The sequence below is a fragment of the Mustela nivalis genome (assembly GCF_964662115.1).
Source record: "Mustela nivalis genome assembly, chromosome: 19".
NCBI classification, from domain to species: Eukaryota; Metazoa; Chordata; class Mammalia; order Carnivora; family Mustelidae; genus Mustela; species Mustela nivalis.
This window is the reverse complement of record NC_139038.1, coordinates 270,205-285,872: the sequence shown is the minus strand read 5'-3', so window position 1 is coordinate 285,872 and position 15,668 is coordinate 270,205. Positions and strand designations below refer to the sequence as shown.

General features: G+C 51.6%; 2 protein-coding genes across 3 annotated transcripts in view; one reads left to right on the top strand and one right to left on the bottom strand.

Moving 5' to 3' along the window:
• Positions 1-8,516, bottom strand: part of DNAAF5 (dynein axonemal assembly factor 5) — a 44,423-nt gene extending 35,907 nt beyond the window's left edge. The window contains exons 1-2 of one of the 2 annotated variants that reach the window (XM_082714041.1): positions 7,854-8,516; positions 6,009-6,193 (exon numbers count right to left, since the gene is read on the bottom strand). In XM_082714041.1, coding sequence (XP_082570167.1) covers positions 6,009-6,193; positions 7,854-8,472 — 804 coding nt within the window. In that variant the 5' untranslated portion in view covers positions 8,473-8,516. The remainder of the gene's footprint in view (positions 1-6,008; positions 6,194-7,853) is intronic. The other variant, XM_082714040.1, reaches the window with a different exon arrangement.
• An 81-nt stretch (positions 8,517-8,597) lies between these two features.
• The window catches only part of PRKAR1B (protein kinase cAMP-dependent type I regulatory subunit beta), an 80,320-nt gene continuing 73,249 nt past the window's right edge, over positions 8,598-15,668 (top strand). The window contains exons 1-2 of the mRNA XM_082714061.1: positions 8,598-8,737; positions 9,472-9,667. The gene's annotated coding sequence lies outside the window, so the exon portion shown is untranslated. The remainder of the gene's footprint in view (positions 8,738-9,471; positions 9,668-15,668) is intronic.

Sequence of the window (15,668 nt, the reverse complement as noted above, 5' to 3'; positions counted from 1 at the left end):
CCATTATCACGAGAGTAATTACCCCTTTCTCTCAGCTCAGGAAAACAGCTCTGAGCAGAGTTGCTAAGTAACAGTTTGACTAAGCAGGAAATCCGTCATCTTGAGGAAAAAAAGAAACATGCACTGAGAATTCTTACTCTCCTAAGACAGGTTTATAGATATGGGATGTTGGGCTAGGGAACCCACGCACATCCGATCTGTTAGGTCGGCACGCAGAGCCAAGGGGGAACACACGTACATGAACACGAAAGATAATTTCCCACTCTCCTTTAACTTGGAACATCTCACCTCTGCTTTTTCAGTCAAGGATGAGAGAACTGTCCAGTCCTCATCAGGAGGCCCTCTAGTCCTGCACCCCGTGCTCCGCAGATGCCAACGAAGCACCCAGCAGCCCACGGGGCTCTTCATTGCACCTGTCAAGACCTGACGGTAGCCCTAGGCGCCGCCCGCTGGACCAAACCACCTTCTCCAAATTCACTCTGAGCTTGAGCATTTCAGACTTGAGCGTTTGGGGGCTGGGGGAGGCAGCAGGATCTTTTCTACCCAGAACCTGTGTGTAAACAACTGTCTCGTGAAAGTGGCTCCGCAGAACACCACTCTGGTCCCATGCTGACCAAAGGCCTTGGATTTTAAACATCTTACCTCATTTTAAGACCCATTTTTAAAATTAAAAAAAGTTTTACTAGTATAAATATTTTGTTTTTTAAACATTTTATTTATTTATTTGACAGAGATCACAAGTAAGCAGAGAGGCAGGCAGAGAGAGAGAGGAGGAGGCAGGCTCCCTGCTCAGCAGAGAGCCCAATGCGGGGCTCGATCCCAAGACCCTGGGATCATGACTTGAGCCAAAGGCAGAGGATTTAACGCACTGAGCCACCCAGGCGCTCCTAGTATCAATATTTTAGTATCTAGTAACAATATTTTAGGAACAAACCAAATTTTATTTCAAATATATAGTATTCAAATTCTGTTAAAAGTTAGCAAAAGAGGCTTCAACTGAATCTGTAACATTTTCATTTTTCAACCTGAAAAAGATTCCGTGTCATATTTACTAGGCATGCAGCGGATGGGAACAGCCACTGTATTTGTTGTTATTCTTCCTTCAGCCTGACATCAGGGGACAGAAAGCAGGAAGGGGGAGGCAGGAAGATCGCAACCAGCAAAGCGCACCCTGTGCCTCATTTTCCCGAACTCACATATGCTAGGTTTTCACCGATGTGGTAGAAATCTCATACCTCCTCTAACAAAAAAATAGCCACAGAGCGTAACCCTTCTCTGACAGAGCAACAGGCTTCTGTTTTTTCGATGTTCTGACTGGGCCAAGGATTCTGATACCTGTTCACCCTCCAGCAGGACTCCACCCACCTGCAGCCTGGAGTTTATAACATCCAATCCTAGAGACTCTCCAAAGCCACCAGAACTGATGGGGGAACACAATCCTCCCCACACACGCCCCTCTGTCCCTACACCCCTCATTCCTCAGCACCAGTGAGATCCTCGGAGCTTGTGAGACTATGTCCCCTGTAAGGGCTGGAGCAGGACCTGCTCATTTCCATGCGTCATTAGGATGCTGCGGAGGGCAGGTGCCGGGAAATGCCTGAAACCTATCCTGGATGCCTGCCGGGCCCCCAGCAGTGGGGCAGGTAGGCCAGCCAACCTCCAGCGTGCTGAGCTTTTCCAGGCAGGCTCCCACACAGACACCCATGTAGCTCGCATGTCCCAGGCGCTTCAGCAACAGGGTCAGAGTGCTTTATCCAAACTACAAAGAGCACACGCGATTCTGGCTTCCAGCCCAAACATTACCGCCTGCAGTAAAGTGGAGTGGTTCTCAAAAGTAACTGTGACCCCAGGGCAACCGAGGCCTGTAGTGAACACGTGACTACGGATCACGACAGAACCCTAGCTGGTACTCCTCCACTCCCATGGCACACACAAGATGAGGTGGGCCTCTCTGGGCCTGGAGAAGCTACCTTAGCCCCACCACACTGGGACAACTCCTTTCTACATCCTCAGACATGTCCTGGAGACCCGAGGTGACAAAGCTCCAGAGGGAGAATTCCAGGAGCTACACGGCCCATGCTCTGAGCACCCATGTCTCCTCGGTGAGCTTTGTGTCTCTCGTGCCCTGCTTCCCCACCTGCGAGGTGCAGGTCACCACAGACTCCCTCCAAAGGACAACACACACGAAATGGGTCAATTCAGGCAAAGCACTTAGAGGAAGTGACTTCCAGGTGGCCACTCACTCCGTAGCTCAGTGACCTGGAACACAGCCCAGTGGGTACAGGAGTTGCTGGATGTTTTCTGCAAGTCACAAAAGCAGTGAGAACCTCACCTTCTGCACAGAGGGTGGTGGTGGGATCCTGACAGCCCAGGGCTGTTTATGGGACTGAGGGTCTATAAGTGGCCCAGCCCTTGAAGTCCCAGCAAACATCCACAGAGCCCAGGACCATGAGGGCCTGAGAGCTGATGCAGACACAGGAAAGAGGCGTGTGACTTCCCTGCCCACTCATGGGAAGGAACTTTGTGATCACCCCACTGACTGGACCCCACATCAGCATGAAAGACGGTGGGCAGTGGCCACACTGGATTTGAAAACCCATCTCAACCGGCCCTGGAAATCATACAGAGCAAACCAAATACCACCGGGAAGAAATGGAAAAAAAAAAAAATAGTGTTAACAATGGAGTGCACTTGTTTTGCAATATCAAGTAATAAAAAAATAGTTGCAGCCCCAAAGTTCAGGAAAGCCTGTGACCAAAGAAACACAGTATTGTCCTTGGTGGCCCCAAAGAGAAAGCAATCAGCTGAAGACTATCTCCCTCTTCTGTGGAAATGCAAGCTCTTACGACCTGGAGTCAGGGCACCAAACACCCATGTTGTAAGCTCAACAAACAGATATAAGCCATTCCCCAGCTAGTTATATATAGAGACCTACTTACAGGGAACGATGGATACACAGTTAACACTGTTTACAGCGACCAAGGGATAAACAGTGACCAACGGATACACAGTTACACTATTACAGGGACCTCTGTATACAGTCACACTATTTAGAGGGACCTATGGATACACAGTCTCACTATTTACAGGGACCTTCAGATACAGTTACACTATTTTCAGGGAATGGATACATAGTTACACTATTTACAGGGACCTATGACATAACTACGCTATTTATAGGGAGCTCCTGATTGATACACATAATGCTGCTTAGAGAAAGATGCCAATACACAGTTATTACGCTACCTTGAGGAAAGCCATTTCATCTGTGACACAAGGAAGCCTCTATCTTCTCTACCCCTGCCCTATCTCAAGCAAGTTGAGACCCTGTCCCAATCAGGGCAGTGGTATTGTTTTTCACTGGAATCCATTCTGGCCCTCACTTCCTACAGCCAGGTCTCTTGTGAGTGCTGACTTAGCACCCTGCCTCCTCCCTTGGCAGAGCCCAGTTCTGCTCTGGGTCCCTATGTCCAATGCTGTGACATGCCGACCCCACCCAGCTTCAGGAGGGGCCCGTTACACTCAGCTGGCCCCGACACTGAATGGACAGACTGGTTCTTGGCTGGAGGACGGTCCCTTTGTCTGTCTTCACACCCTTGTTACAACTCAGGGAGATATGCAGAGGATAAAAGCCGGCAAGGAAGGCGAAGCAGACATCCCGAGCAGGCAGTGTGCCATGCCTGGACCCTGGTCCAAGACATCATGGACATGTACCTAAGTGGGGCCTTCTGTCCTAGCCCCTAAAGCCCCAAAGGGTACCAACATCCTGCTGAGAAGGATGCCCAGGGTCACTCCCTCTCACCTCTCTGTCCCCTCAGGACTTCCACAACAGGTGCTAAGCAGCTCTAACCCTTCTGTGGATGAATAGGCATCCTGACCCTTCCAGCCCACAGGCGCACATGCACCTGCAGGCAAACTGCACCAGGAGCCCCACGAGTTGAAGGTTACAGCATATTGTAGACCATCTGGCAATAAGCACACAAAAATATGCTCTCCATCACTAATCGTGAGGGGAAAAGAAGTCAAAACCACAATGAGACACCAGTTCATACCCATTAGGATGGCTATATATCAACAAACAAAAGCCAGAAAAAAGCGTTGGGAGAACCTAGAGAAATGGAAAACTTTATGCATTGTTGCTGGGCATTGAAGACGGTCCAGTCACTGTGGAGAACAGTTTGGTGCCTCTTCAGTGAGCTACCAGTAGAGCTGCAGTGGGCCCAGCAATCCTACTCCCTGGTCTACACCCACACCCAAAACAAGTGATGCTGGACTCAGAGATGTGCATCTTCATGTTCAAGCAGCACCAGCCACAGCAGCTGAGAGGTGCCAACACCCCAGGTGTCCATCGATGGATGAACAGACACACCAAATATGGCCCATCCACACCACGCGTGCCACTCGGCCTCAGAAAGGAGTGGAACACTGACACGTGCTCCTGCAGGGGCGGCCCGAGATACACCACACCCAAGGGAGGAGGTTGGCATGATGGTCATGGCTTCTGCTTCTATGAAGCACCGAGTAGACACAGTCACACTGAGAGAAAGAGGTTATCAGAAGTGGGGGGCAGGGAGGAGTGGGGGTGTTACTGCTCAATTCTGCTCGGGATGCTAAAAAGTTCTGGTTGGTGGCAATAGTTGCTTTACATTAGGAACATACTTAACGCATCTGAACTCCAACACAAAAATGGTTGAAATGGCAAATTCTGTGTTACGTATCTTTTACAAAATACTTCAAAAATAACATAACCTACCAAAAACACTGAACACTCAAATGAAGGAATTACATTGTATGTGAGTTGTGGCTCAATAACACTGTTTAAAAATAAAACGAGGGGCGCCTGGGTGGTGCAGTCAGTTAAGTGTCCAACTCCTGGTTTCAACTCAGATTGTGATCTCAGGGGCATGAGATCGAGCCCCATGTCAGGCTCTGTGCTCAGTGCAGAGTCTGCTTAAGATTCTGCACCCCCCATGTCCCTCCCACTCATGCTCTCTAAAATAAATAAATCTTTTAAAAAATTAAAAAACCAAAGTACCTTGGGAGAAAACTCAAGTGTGCTTATGGTTGGCAGGCTGGACAGTGCCAAAGAACAGTGTCCCTGGATCTGGGCCCGGAGGCCAGCTCTAGCTGGGTGAACTTGAGCAGGTAACACAACTTCCCAACCGCAGGGGCCGTGCAAGCCGCGGATGTGAAGGATGGAACGAGACGGTGTGTGGACAGCAGGAGGGGCACACACACATGCTTCAAGCATGTAACCAACCCTTCCACCATCAGGACAGCACAGGCCACGCCACCACACCACCAGCTTTTCAGTCCTTGGCCACCCAGGCCACTTTGTATCCTGCCGGCTATGAGGCAGGGGGACTTTCTAACCACCCAGGGGACTTCGCCACCTACCACTGCTCCTCCCACCCCATGTAGCCAGAAGCATGAACTCCCTCCTCACTTGTCTCCTCCTCCGGGAGGGGGCCTGCCCACTGTGGCCTTTGCTCTGCTCCCCACTGCTGTCGGAATTTGTGAAGTTCTAGAAGCACCTGTGACTTCAGACCCCACAACGTGGCCTCTAAGCTGACTTCCACCAACACAAAAGCCAGTAATCTCATCTCTGCCTGTCTCGCCCCACAGGTCCCAAGGCCCAACAGAGTGATTACCCGCATCCATCCTTCCCTCTCCTTCCCTCCCGGGTCGGGTACCCCAACCACTGTGGTTTGTCAAGTAAATGTGCCTCCCTGGATCAGCATGACCAATGCCTCTGAAACTGTGGTGAAGGCGTGGCCAGACTGTTTGCCGAAGAGGATACAGCCCTCTTCCATATTGTTCACAATTAAGAATAATGAATACATTAAAACAGTTCAACTCTCACCAGTTTCTCAGAGACATGAACTAAGAACACCTTGGGACTGAAAACCGTAAAACATGTTTGTTGTAATAAGCCAACAGTTTCAAAAAAGAAAAAGGAGTGAGTTCCAAACAGCATGTTTTTGGTGCAGAGGAGAAGCTCCTGTTACCTGAGGGACGTCGTCAAAGAGCCTCTGAGCGAAGTGAGGAAGCACATCGTCTACCGACTTGGCGCTGCCGAACTGGATCACGGTGCCCGTGGCCTCAGTGACAGCCACTCGCACCTTCCAGTGCTGGTGGGAGATGCTCTGCATCAGGGGGCCGATCAGGGACTCCGACTGCATGTGGAAGTGGTCTGTGAGACAGGGGAGGATACCCGTTACCAGACTTGCTCCTCGTGGGCCTTGACCTAGCCCGGCGCCATGGGCTCACAGAAGGACAGGCCCCCTGTGCCCTGGAACTTCCTCTCTGCACCCAGGTTCTTGCTGTAGGCACAGCACTCAGCTCAGGCCTGCCAAAGCACAGCTTTGTACCCCTGGCACTGGGAGAGGCACAGGACAGGCATGTGACCCAAACAGCGCCAAAGGGAAAAGGCTGAGGGCTTGACCCCATCTCAGCTGGAGGCAGGAGCTGTGAGGAAGAGTCTGAAGTTGGTAACAGTGGCACTGGGTGCCTGAGAGGGATGCAGACCAAAGTAGAGAAACAGCCTAGAGGACGCTGTTCAAGTCCCCACATCAGGTGTGCCTGAAGCCAGACACCAGGTGCTACCACAGAGAGCGGCGCCAACAGTGCTTTGGGCAAAGCCATTCCACTTTCTACTTGTAGGGGCCTCCCAGAAAGTCAGAACCAGAATGTCTCTGAGAGTCCTGGTCTTGGAGTTCTAACCTCAGTTCTGCCGCTGCCTGAGACCCATCCATAATATGGCTATTTCAGGGATGCTTTGGTTGACTTCTTTAACTCTGAGGTGCTCAGATCAAGGCAGGATGTTAAGCTACTAGTACCCAGTGTGATGGGGATCCAGCACAGGGCCCTCACCAGGAGAGGGCAGAGCGGGGAGATGGTTTGGTTTCCTTGGGTCTCCTGTCCACCAAAACCTCCTTCTCCCTCATCCCTCACCCAGTTCAACAGGAAATCCTGCCAGCTCCGTTCAACATCAATCCATTTCCCTCCGTCTCTATTAGCAGACTGCTCACCCCCACCCAAGGCCAAACTACCCGTCATCTAAATATGGATTAATTATGACCCCAACCAACTTCACTTCTTCTTGTCATCTTCGTAATCAACTCTCCATGAGCACAAGAGCAATCTTTTAAAACTCTGAATCTTAGCCTCTCACTCCCCTTCTCCACACCCTCCACAGGCTCCCCACTGCGCTTAATAATTTCAAACCCCCAGCAGCTTCCCCCTGCCCACCCTCCTTCCCTCTGGCTACCTTGACCTCCTTTTTGCTTCTCAGATCTACCAAGCTTATTTCTCAAAGCTAGGTTCCACCTGACAACAGATCACTGATCTTCAACTTAGTTGTTGTCTTGCAGGAACCCTTCCCAGAGGCCTCCTACCAATGCACATCCCAGCCCGAGGCAGCAAGGAGAGTTAAGTGGGGCAAGATCCTGCAGAAATGGCTACTTAGAAAAAGGGACTGTCCTGATCAGATTAGTTTTTGTTTTTGTTTTTTAATAACGGAGAATGGATTAAAGGAAAACAGGACAGATGCGGCCTCTCTCCAGTTAGGACAGCGGTCCAACCCAAAGAGGGAAGACAGGTAGGCTCTGTGGAGAAAGGGGGATAAAACGTTTAGGACTGCAGCGGTGTTTGGCGAGGGGCAGTTACGAAAACGCACCGCATTCCAGACCCTCTTAGCAATTTCTGCCACGGTTTCCACGAATCTGCATTTTGAGAACCACCGGATGGAGGAGAGCAGCGGCTGCTGCCGAGGTCCAGAAGGAGCCCACAGGGGGCGACCGCCCCTCCACCTCCCCGCACCCCCATTCCCGACCCCAGCAAGAGGAGGGCACCTGGCGTGGCACGCGCCAGGCTCGCTGCACAGTCGCAGCTCTCCCGGCGCACGGCAGCAAAGGGGTCGAGAAGAGTGCAGCGCAGCGCGCGCACCGCATCGTCCAGATGGGGCGCGAGCGCGGGGCCCCCCAGGCGCACCGCCAGGCTGAGCAGCTGCACGAGTGCCAGGCGCAGCTCCTCGCAGGCTTCCGGAGGCCGGCCGCGCGCGGACTCGGGGCCTGCCAGGCGCGCCGCGAGCGCGGGCAGCAGGCGCGGAAGTGCGTCGCGGGGCCGCGCGGCGCGCCGCAGGCCCAGGTCCAGCAGGTGCACCGCCAGCGCGCGGCAGCCCTCGGCCGGGTCTGCCAGGCAGCGCAGCAGGCGCGGCAGGAGCAGGCGCGCCCACGGGCCCTGGAAGGCGGCGGCCGCGGCAGCGGGGTCGGCGTCGGGCGCCTCGGGCCACGCCGCCTCGAGCGCGCTCTGCAGCGCCTCGAGCGCGCGCCGCCGGCCCAGCTTGCTGTCGGCTTCCAGCCCGGGCAACAGGCGGCTCAGGGCGCGGCTCAGCTCCGCTGCCTCGGCCGTCTCAGACGTCTCGGCCGGCCCCGGGGGAGCCGAGGCCTCCGCAGCCACCAGCGCCGCCATCTTCCGCGCGTTGCCCGTCGCCCGGGGAGACCGGCGCTTTCACGACGGCCGCGGTGCGGTTTACGGCTCCTCTTCCGGTTGGCTCTTTACACAACTTTATTGGCAGCTCCGGGCACGGACAGGATACATCCGGGGTGGGTTGGGGGCGGGGAGCCGGAAGCCCCGTGGTCCCTGCGCGCTGAGGGCTCAGCCTAGCGACGGGAGGCACGCCTTAGAAGTGTATGGTCCTGAGGGAGTGAATGGCAGAGGAGTTTGGAGTGGGCAGGTAAGGCTCGCCCGCGAAATGCCAACACAGGTGACTGACAAGAGTTGGTGAAGTTAGCTCCGCAGAGGCGGTGGCGGGAGACTTCCTGTCTGAGGGCAGGCAGGGGCGAGAGGCCTGGGGTGAGGGTGCTGCATTGAATTGTGCTCCCCAAAGTTCGTGCATGGGAATCCTAACCCCCAGGGCTTCAGAATGTGACCTTATTTGGAGATAGGGCCCTTCCAGGGGTGATCGAGTTAGAAATAGGGCATTGGGAGACCTAGTCCAATGTGACAGTGCCCTTCTAAAAGGAGGGGGCCGCAGCATACAGGGAGAATGCCACGTGAACGCGGATGGCGGTCTGCAGGTCAGAGAGAGCAGCCTGGAGCAGACTGCCCCTTGCAGCCCCAGGAGGCACCAGCCCCTGCAGATGCCTTGATCTCAGGCTTCCAGCCCCCCAGACTGAGGAAATCAGCAACCAGTCTGTCCGGGAACCGATACCTGGGGCGCCCTGATGCTGTTCCAGGAGGCGAGGCCAGGGACCCAGAGGAGAGTAGGGATGGGAGCCAGGAGGTGCATGGGTCATGCCACTGGGGGCCTTTTTCTTTAGTTATGGGAGACTGGAGGAAGGCTTCCTTGGTGAGAAGGTTGGCCCCATCAGGTTTGCTTCGCTGCAGGGAGACTGGCTAACTGGGGTCCTCAGGACTGGGTGGTGGCATCACAGTGGGTTCTGTGGGTTTTCCTGTTTTCTCTTAGAGGTTTCCAGAACAGGTGCCGGAGAGGTCTGCAGCTCAAGCCAGAACTGCCTGCAGGCCACTGTGAGTTTCATTAAAGTAGTCCATGATCTTGCTGCCTCCACGTCCACGAAGTATGGCCAGGCAGCCTGCAGAGCCTCTGGACCAGCACCAGCCCCTGCCATGAGCACACGTCCTAGATAAAGCCTGCAGAGTCACAGTAAGTCAAGTTCTTGATGTCACTCTCCTACAGCCCTTGAGGTAAGCACCTACCCCTGCTGCCCAGGGCCCACCCCATGTGCCTCTTACATAAAGCCCCTGCAAAGCTTATCAAAGCCCTGCTCTTTCTGGTTTGAACTGACTGATCCGGCCTTAGCCCAGAAACCCCAAAGCAGTCCATCCACAGATGCTCTCTCTGCCTGCACCCTGCCTGGATCTCCCTGTATGCTGTGCCCACACCCTGCCTTGATCTCCCCATGCTGTGCCATGTACCTTCAGGACCTCTGAGTTGTGAGTTTTTCTATTCTGCTTTCTCACCTGGTCTTTGTTGACACCCCAGGCTTCACTTAATGAATGTCCATTTAACAGGGTTATGGCACAGGCAAGAGAACCACAAGAAAAGCCTCCTCTTTCTGGCTGTAGGACTGAGAAAGGGGAGACCCAGGAGAGACCTGGTGGGGAGCCACACCCACACCCCACAGTATGCACTGGCATCAAAGCCCCTTCAGGCCCACCAGCTCTTGCAGTGGTGGTGGGCAGTGCCCTGCATAGGGGCAGAGTCTGTGCAGCCCAGCGTCTTCTGGCGTTCCACCTGCCACCCAGCAGGTGCTGCTCCACTCTCCCAACAGCCGTAGCAGTGCCCAGAAGAAGAAAGCAGACCAGGAGAGCATTGCCAGACTCACTGGCACCATGAGCCACAAAAGTAGGCCAGATCTACATGCTAGACCTAAATAGGGCAACTTTCTGCTAAAATAGCAGATTTCAGTAACGTCAGAAGTCTGCTGACACAATACGCAAAATGTTGAGGACATATTCAGAAATCACTTTTCCTATCAGGAGCCAGGAAAACTGCTCTTTGGGGCAAAAGACAATGAATTGACATAAATGCCAAGGTAGGCGTTAAGATAAATGCCAATGCAGGCGTTAGAATGACCTGACAAGGATTTTAAAGCAGTCATCATAAAAATGGCTTTTAAAAATCATTCATGAAGTCTTGTGGCGCCTGGGGGGCTCAGTCAGTTGAGCACTGACACTTGCTTTTGGCTCAGGCCGTCATCTCGTGGGTTGTGGGATTGAGCTCCACGTCAGGCTCTGGGCTCAGCCAGGAGTCTGCTTGAGGATTCTCTCCCTCTGCCCCTCCCCTCTCTCTTATGTATGCATGCTCTTTCTCTCTCACTCTTTCTAAAATAAATCTTTTAAAAAAAATTGTTGAGTCTTTTGAGACAAATTTTTAAAAAAGAAAGTTGCAGCAAAGAAATAATAACTATCAAAAGAAGCCAGATGGAAATCATAGAACTTAAAATTACAAGAGCCAAGCTTGTATTGTATCCATCAGTGGACACAGTGTTCCTTGTACCTTTGGATGGACACAACAGCAGAGGGGAGACAGGGAACAGAATCAGGGAACTTGAAGGTTGAACAACAGTGTTTACGCCATCTGACAGATCAGATGGACCAGACAGAAGGAAAAGAGCTGAAAGACCTGCAGGACAGTGATGCATGTCACCAGGGTTCTAGAAAAAGAGGAGGAAGAACGTGGGCTGAAGATACAGTTAAAAGAAATAATGGCTGAAACCGCCCCAGATCTGGTGAGTGACTGAAACACAGGTTAAAGAAGGTGAGCAACCCCAAAGTAAGCTAAGACCTCTAGAAACCCACACCCAGACACAGCACAGCTAAACTTCTGAAAACTGAAGACGGGAGAAAAAATGGTCAACGTAGCTACAGAGAAACTGCATCACCCATGGAGGGGTGCCAACGTGGATGGAGAGCAGGCATCTCATCCTAAGTCATGGGCCGGGAAGGATGTGGCACATTGTGCGAGTGTTGAAAGGGGAGTGAGGCCCAGCAGCAAAACCATCCTCAAGAATGAGGGAGGAAGGGGCGCCTGGGTGGCTCAGTGGATTAAGCCGCTGCCTTCGGCTCAGGTCACGATCCCAGTGTCCTGGGATCGAGCCCCGCATCGGGCTCTCTGCTCAGCAGGGAGCCTGCTTCCTCCTCTCTCTCTCTGCCTGCCTCTCTGCCTACTTGTGATCTCTCTCTCTGTCAAATAAAATAAATAAAATCTTTAAAAAAAAAAAAAAAAGAATGAGGGAGGAAGAGGGTGGCGCTTGGGTGGCTCAGTGGATTAAAGCCTCTGCCTTCAGCTTAGGTCATGATCCCAGGGTCCTGGGATCGAGCCCCGCATCGGGCTCTCTGCTCAGTGGGGAGCCTGCTTCCCCCTCTTTCTCTGCCTGCCTTTCTGCTTACTTGTGATCTCTCTCTCTGTCAAATAAATAAATAAAATCTAAAAAAAAAAGAATGAGGGAGGAGGAGAGACTTCCAGACAGGCAGACAAGTAGAATCGTTGCTAGCAGACTTGCCCTTGGTGAATGATGAAAGGAAGCTCTCCAGAAGGGAAGACCGTTGTAACAAGAAGGCAGGGACCCTCAGAAAATGATAGGAGGGTGGGTGAACACGGCAGGAAACATGACTGACCATCTTTCACTTTGTAGGATTCCTCAGTCACGGCGGACAGCTGAAGTACGAGTAGTAACACGTAGTGCTCAGTGCATGCGGAGGGAATATTTATGATAATTAGATCTGAAAAGCGGGAAGGGGGAAGGCATAGAAGTGGCAGGAAGGTTTCTACACTGCGCTCAGTGTGACATGGCTCTCGTAGCAGGGGACTCCTAAGTGCCACGTGTATGGTGGTGTCTAGAGAAGCCACTAAGGAAACTGAACAGCAATACAAGCAAAAACATTATGGGGAATTCCGAAGACTATTGCAGGATCTCACAGAGCACAAGAGAGGGAACAAACACAAGTAACAATACGAACTCCTGAATGGAGGCCCTAATACGTCAATGATGACTTTAAATGTAAATGGTGTAAACACACCAGTTAGAAGACCTAAATAAGTGGCAGAGTGAGTAGGAACTGTGACCCGGCACTACATTGTCTAACACAGGCTAGAATTCACTCCCGCCACGATGACATGGGTGGATTGAAAATAGAAGGATGGGAAAGGATATATCATGTAAATACTACTTTTTAAAAAGCAGACTATAGGGGCGCCTGGGTGGCTCAGTGGGTTAAAGCCTCTGCCTTCAGCTCAGGTTATGATCCCAGGGTCCTAGGATCGAGCCCCGCATCGGGCTCTCTGCCCAGCAGGGAGCCTGCTTCCTCCTCTCTCTCTCTCTGCCTGCCTCTCTGCCTACTTGTGATCTCTCTCTGTCAAGTAAATGAATAAAATCTTTTTTAAATTAAAAAATAGAAGCAGACTCTGTTAATACCAGCCAAAGTGGACTTCAGAGCCAAGAAAATGGCTCGGAACAAAGAGGGACATTACCTGACAATGAAGTGATCAATCCATCCCATGTACACGAAGACTTTATATGAGGACGTCCCTACCCGTTCCCTAACCGTTCTCAGCAATTGCTAGAATTACTAGACAGACACTCAGCAAGAACATAGAACACCGCCATCAGCCGACAGGATCAATGAACATTTGAGGAAACCTCCACCCAACCATAGCAGAATATACATTGTTTTTCAGTGCCTGTGAAACAGACTCTCGGAGAGACGAAATCCTGGGCCAATGGAAAGGATCGAAATCATACAGGGTATGTCCTTCAATGAAAAGGGAATCACACTGAAAATCAGCAGAGGACCAGAAGAACTTCAAATGTGGAATTTCAACAACACGGTTCGACCCAGAAACGAAGGAATGAACTGCAGATAGACAGTACGGCCTGGCGACTGTAGGTAATTATGCCAAGTCAGATGATCGCTGAAGGGTGACTGTAGCATGACTCCATGTACATGATGTTCATGACAAACAGCTTCGTGTTCTCTGGGGTCAGGGGTGGGGCTAGGTGTGCATAAATGCAGCTATAGAGCAGCTGCATCATAAATGCAGCTATAGAGCAGCTGAGTGTGGTGATAGACAGTATTTAGGTGTCTTGGTGACACCTGTCCAGGTGTCCTGGACAGACATTTAGGTGTTTTTTTTTAAAATATTGATTGATTGATTGATTGATTGATTGATTAGAGTGTGAGTTGGGGGAGGGGGGAGAGGGAGAGAGAGAGAGGATCCCTAAGCAGACTGCTGAGTGTGGAGCCGGACATGGGGCATGATCTCATGACCCTGAGATCATGACCTCAGCTGAATTCAAGAGCCAGATGCTTAGCTGATTGAGCCACCCAGGTGCCCCTCTAAGTGTTGATTTTTCTTTTTAAAGATTTCATTTATTTATTTAACAGAGACACAGCAAGAGAGGGAACACAAGCAGGGGGAGTGGGAAAGGGAGAAGCAGGCTCCCTTGGGGCTTGATCTCAGGACCCTGGGATCATGACCCAAGCTGAAGGCAGATGCCTAATGACTGAGCTATCCAGGCACCCCAAGTGTTGATTTTTTAACCCAGTAGCAAAATATACAGACAAGGGGCGCCTGGGTGGCTCAGTGGGTTAAAGCCTCTGCCTTCGGCTCAGGTCATGATCCCAGCGTCCTGGGATGGAGCCCCACATCAGGCTCCCTGCCCAGCGGAGAGCCTGTCCCCCCCACCTCGGCCTGCCTCTCTGTCTACTTGTGATCTCTCTCTCTGTTAAATAAATTAAAAAAAAAAAATATATATATATATAGACAAATCCAAACCCAGTAAGAGAAAGAGAACAGTGAAGGTTAGAACAGAAATACCCCAAATGGATCACATAACCTCCTTAATCCCTCCCAAAGTACAAGAAATGGAGGATTCCTAGGAAAACGTGATTTACTAAAACTTATGCAAGAAAAAATAGGCAGGAGAGTCCAGTGTCTGGTAAAGAAACCGCCTTTGTGATTTAAAAGCTTCCCATGATAGAGGCTGGAAGGATAGCTGGACAGCTATTTATTAACTACAAACACTTTCCTGGGAAATAACTCTCATCCTAGACTCTTTCTGACAACCGAAAGAGGGACCATCTCCCAATCCCTTTTGTGAGGCCAGCGTCACAGTGACAGGGACAATACACAAAAGGAATGTTATAGATCGACCTCTTTCATTGGACACAGGTGCACAAATCTTGAACAAAATATCAACCAGTTCAGCCTGGAGATAAGGAATTTTAAAAGAATACATTGAGTTTACTCCAGGAATATGAGGTTAATTTAACATAAATTACTGTTGGGGCACCTGGGAGGCTCAGTGGGTTAAAGCCTCTGCCTTCGGCGCAGGCTGTGATGTCAGGGTCCTGGGATCGTCAAGCCCTGCATCGGGCTTCTGCTCAGCGGGGAGCATGTTTCCCTTTCACTCTCTGCCTGCTTGTGATCTCTGTCTGTCTAATAAATAAATAAACTCTTAAAAAAAGAAATTACTATAATTTACCGCATTAAGAAAAAAACTGAAGGAGAAAAATCACAGGATCATCTCAATAGATGCAGAAAGAGCATTTGATGCAACAGGACACCTGTTCACCACAGCAGCTTGGCAGAGGAGGACCAGAAGGCACATCCACAAATACCCCACAGCAAATGTCCTATTAGATGCAGTGGGTGGGTTCCAAAGAGAGCTGCTGACGTTTCTCCCACGCCCGTAGATGGATCCAGCCTTGAGTGGAATCTGAGCTGGCCTGCAGACTCCCCAGGGGCCCTGGCACACAGCAGAACATGGCTTCTCTGCCCCGCATAGAGGAGAGGGGCAGCCCCTCACATCCATGGGGAGGGCTATCACCAAAAAAAACCCACAACACAACTAAATCACCACCAGAAACTAACAAGCACTGGCAAAGACAGGAGAAATTGGAAGCTTGTTCCAGTTGCTGGTGGGGAGGTAAAATGGTGCAGCAGCTGTGGGAAGTAGCCTGGCGGCTCCTGAGACAAGCAAGCCTGGGGTTTCCGTGTGACCCAGCAAATCTGTGTCCCCTTAGGCTGCCAGATACCTGCGCACTTGTGCTCACTGCAGCCGAGAGGCAGAAGCGTCCTGAGTGGCCCTCATGGTGACAGAAACACAATGTGGTTGGTCACACGATGGGCTGTCCTTTAG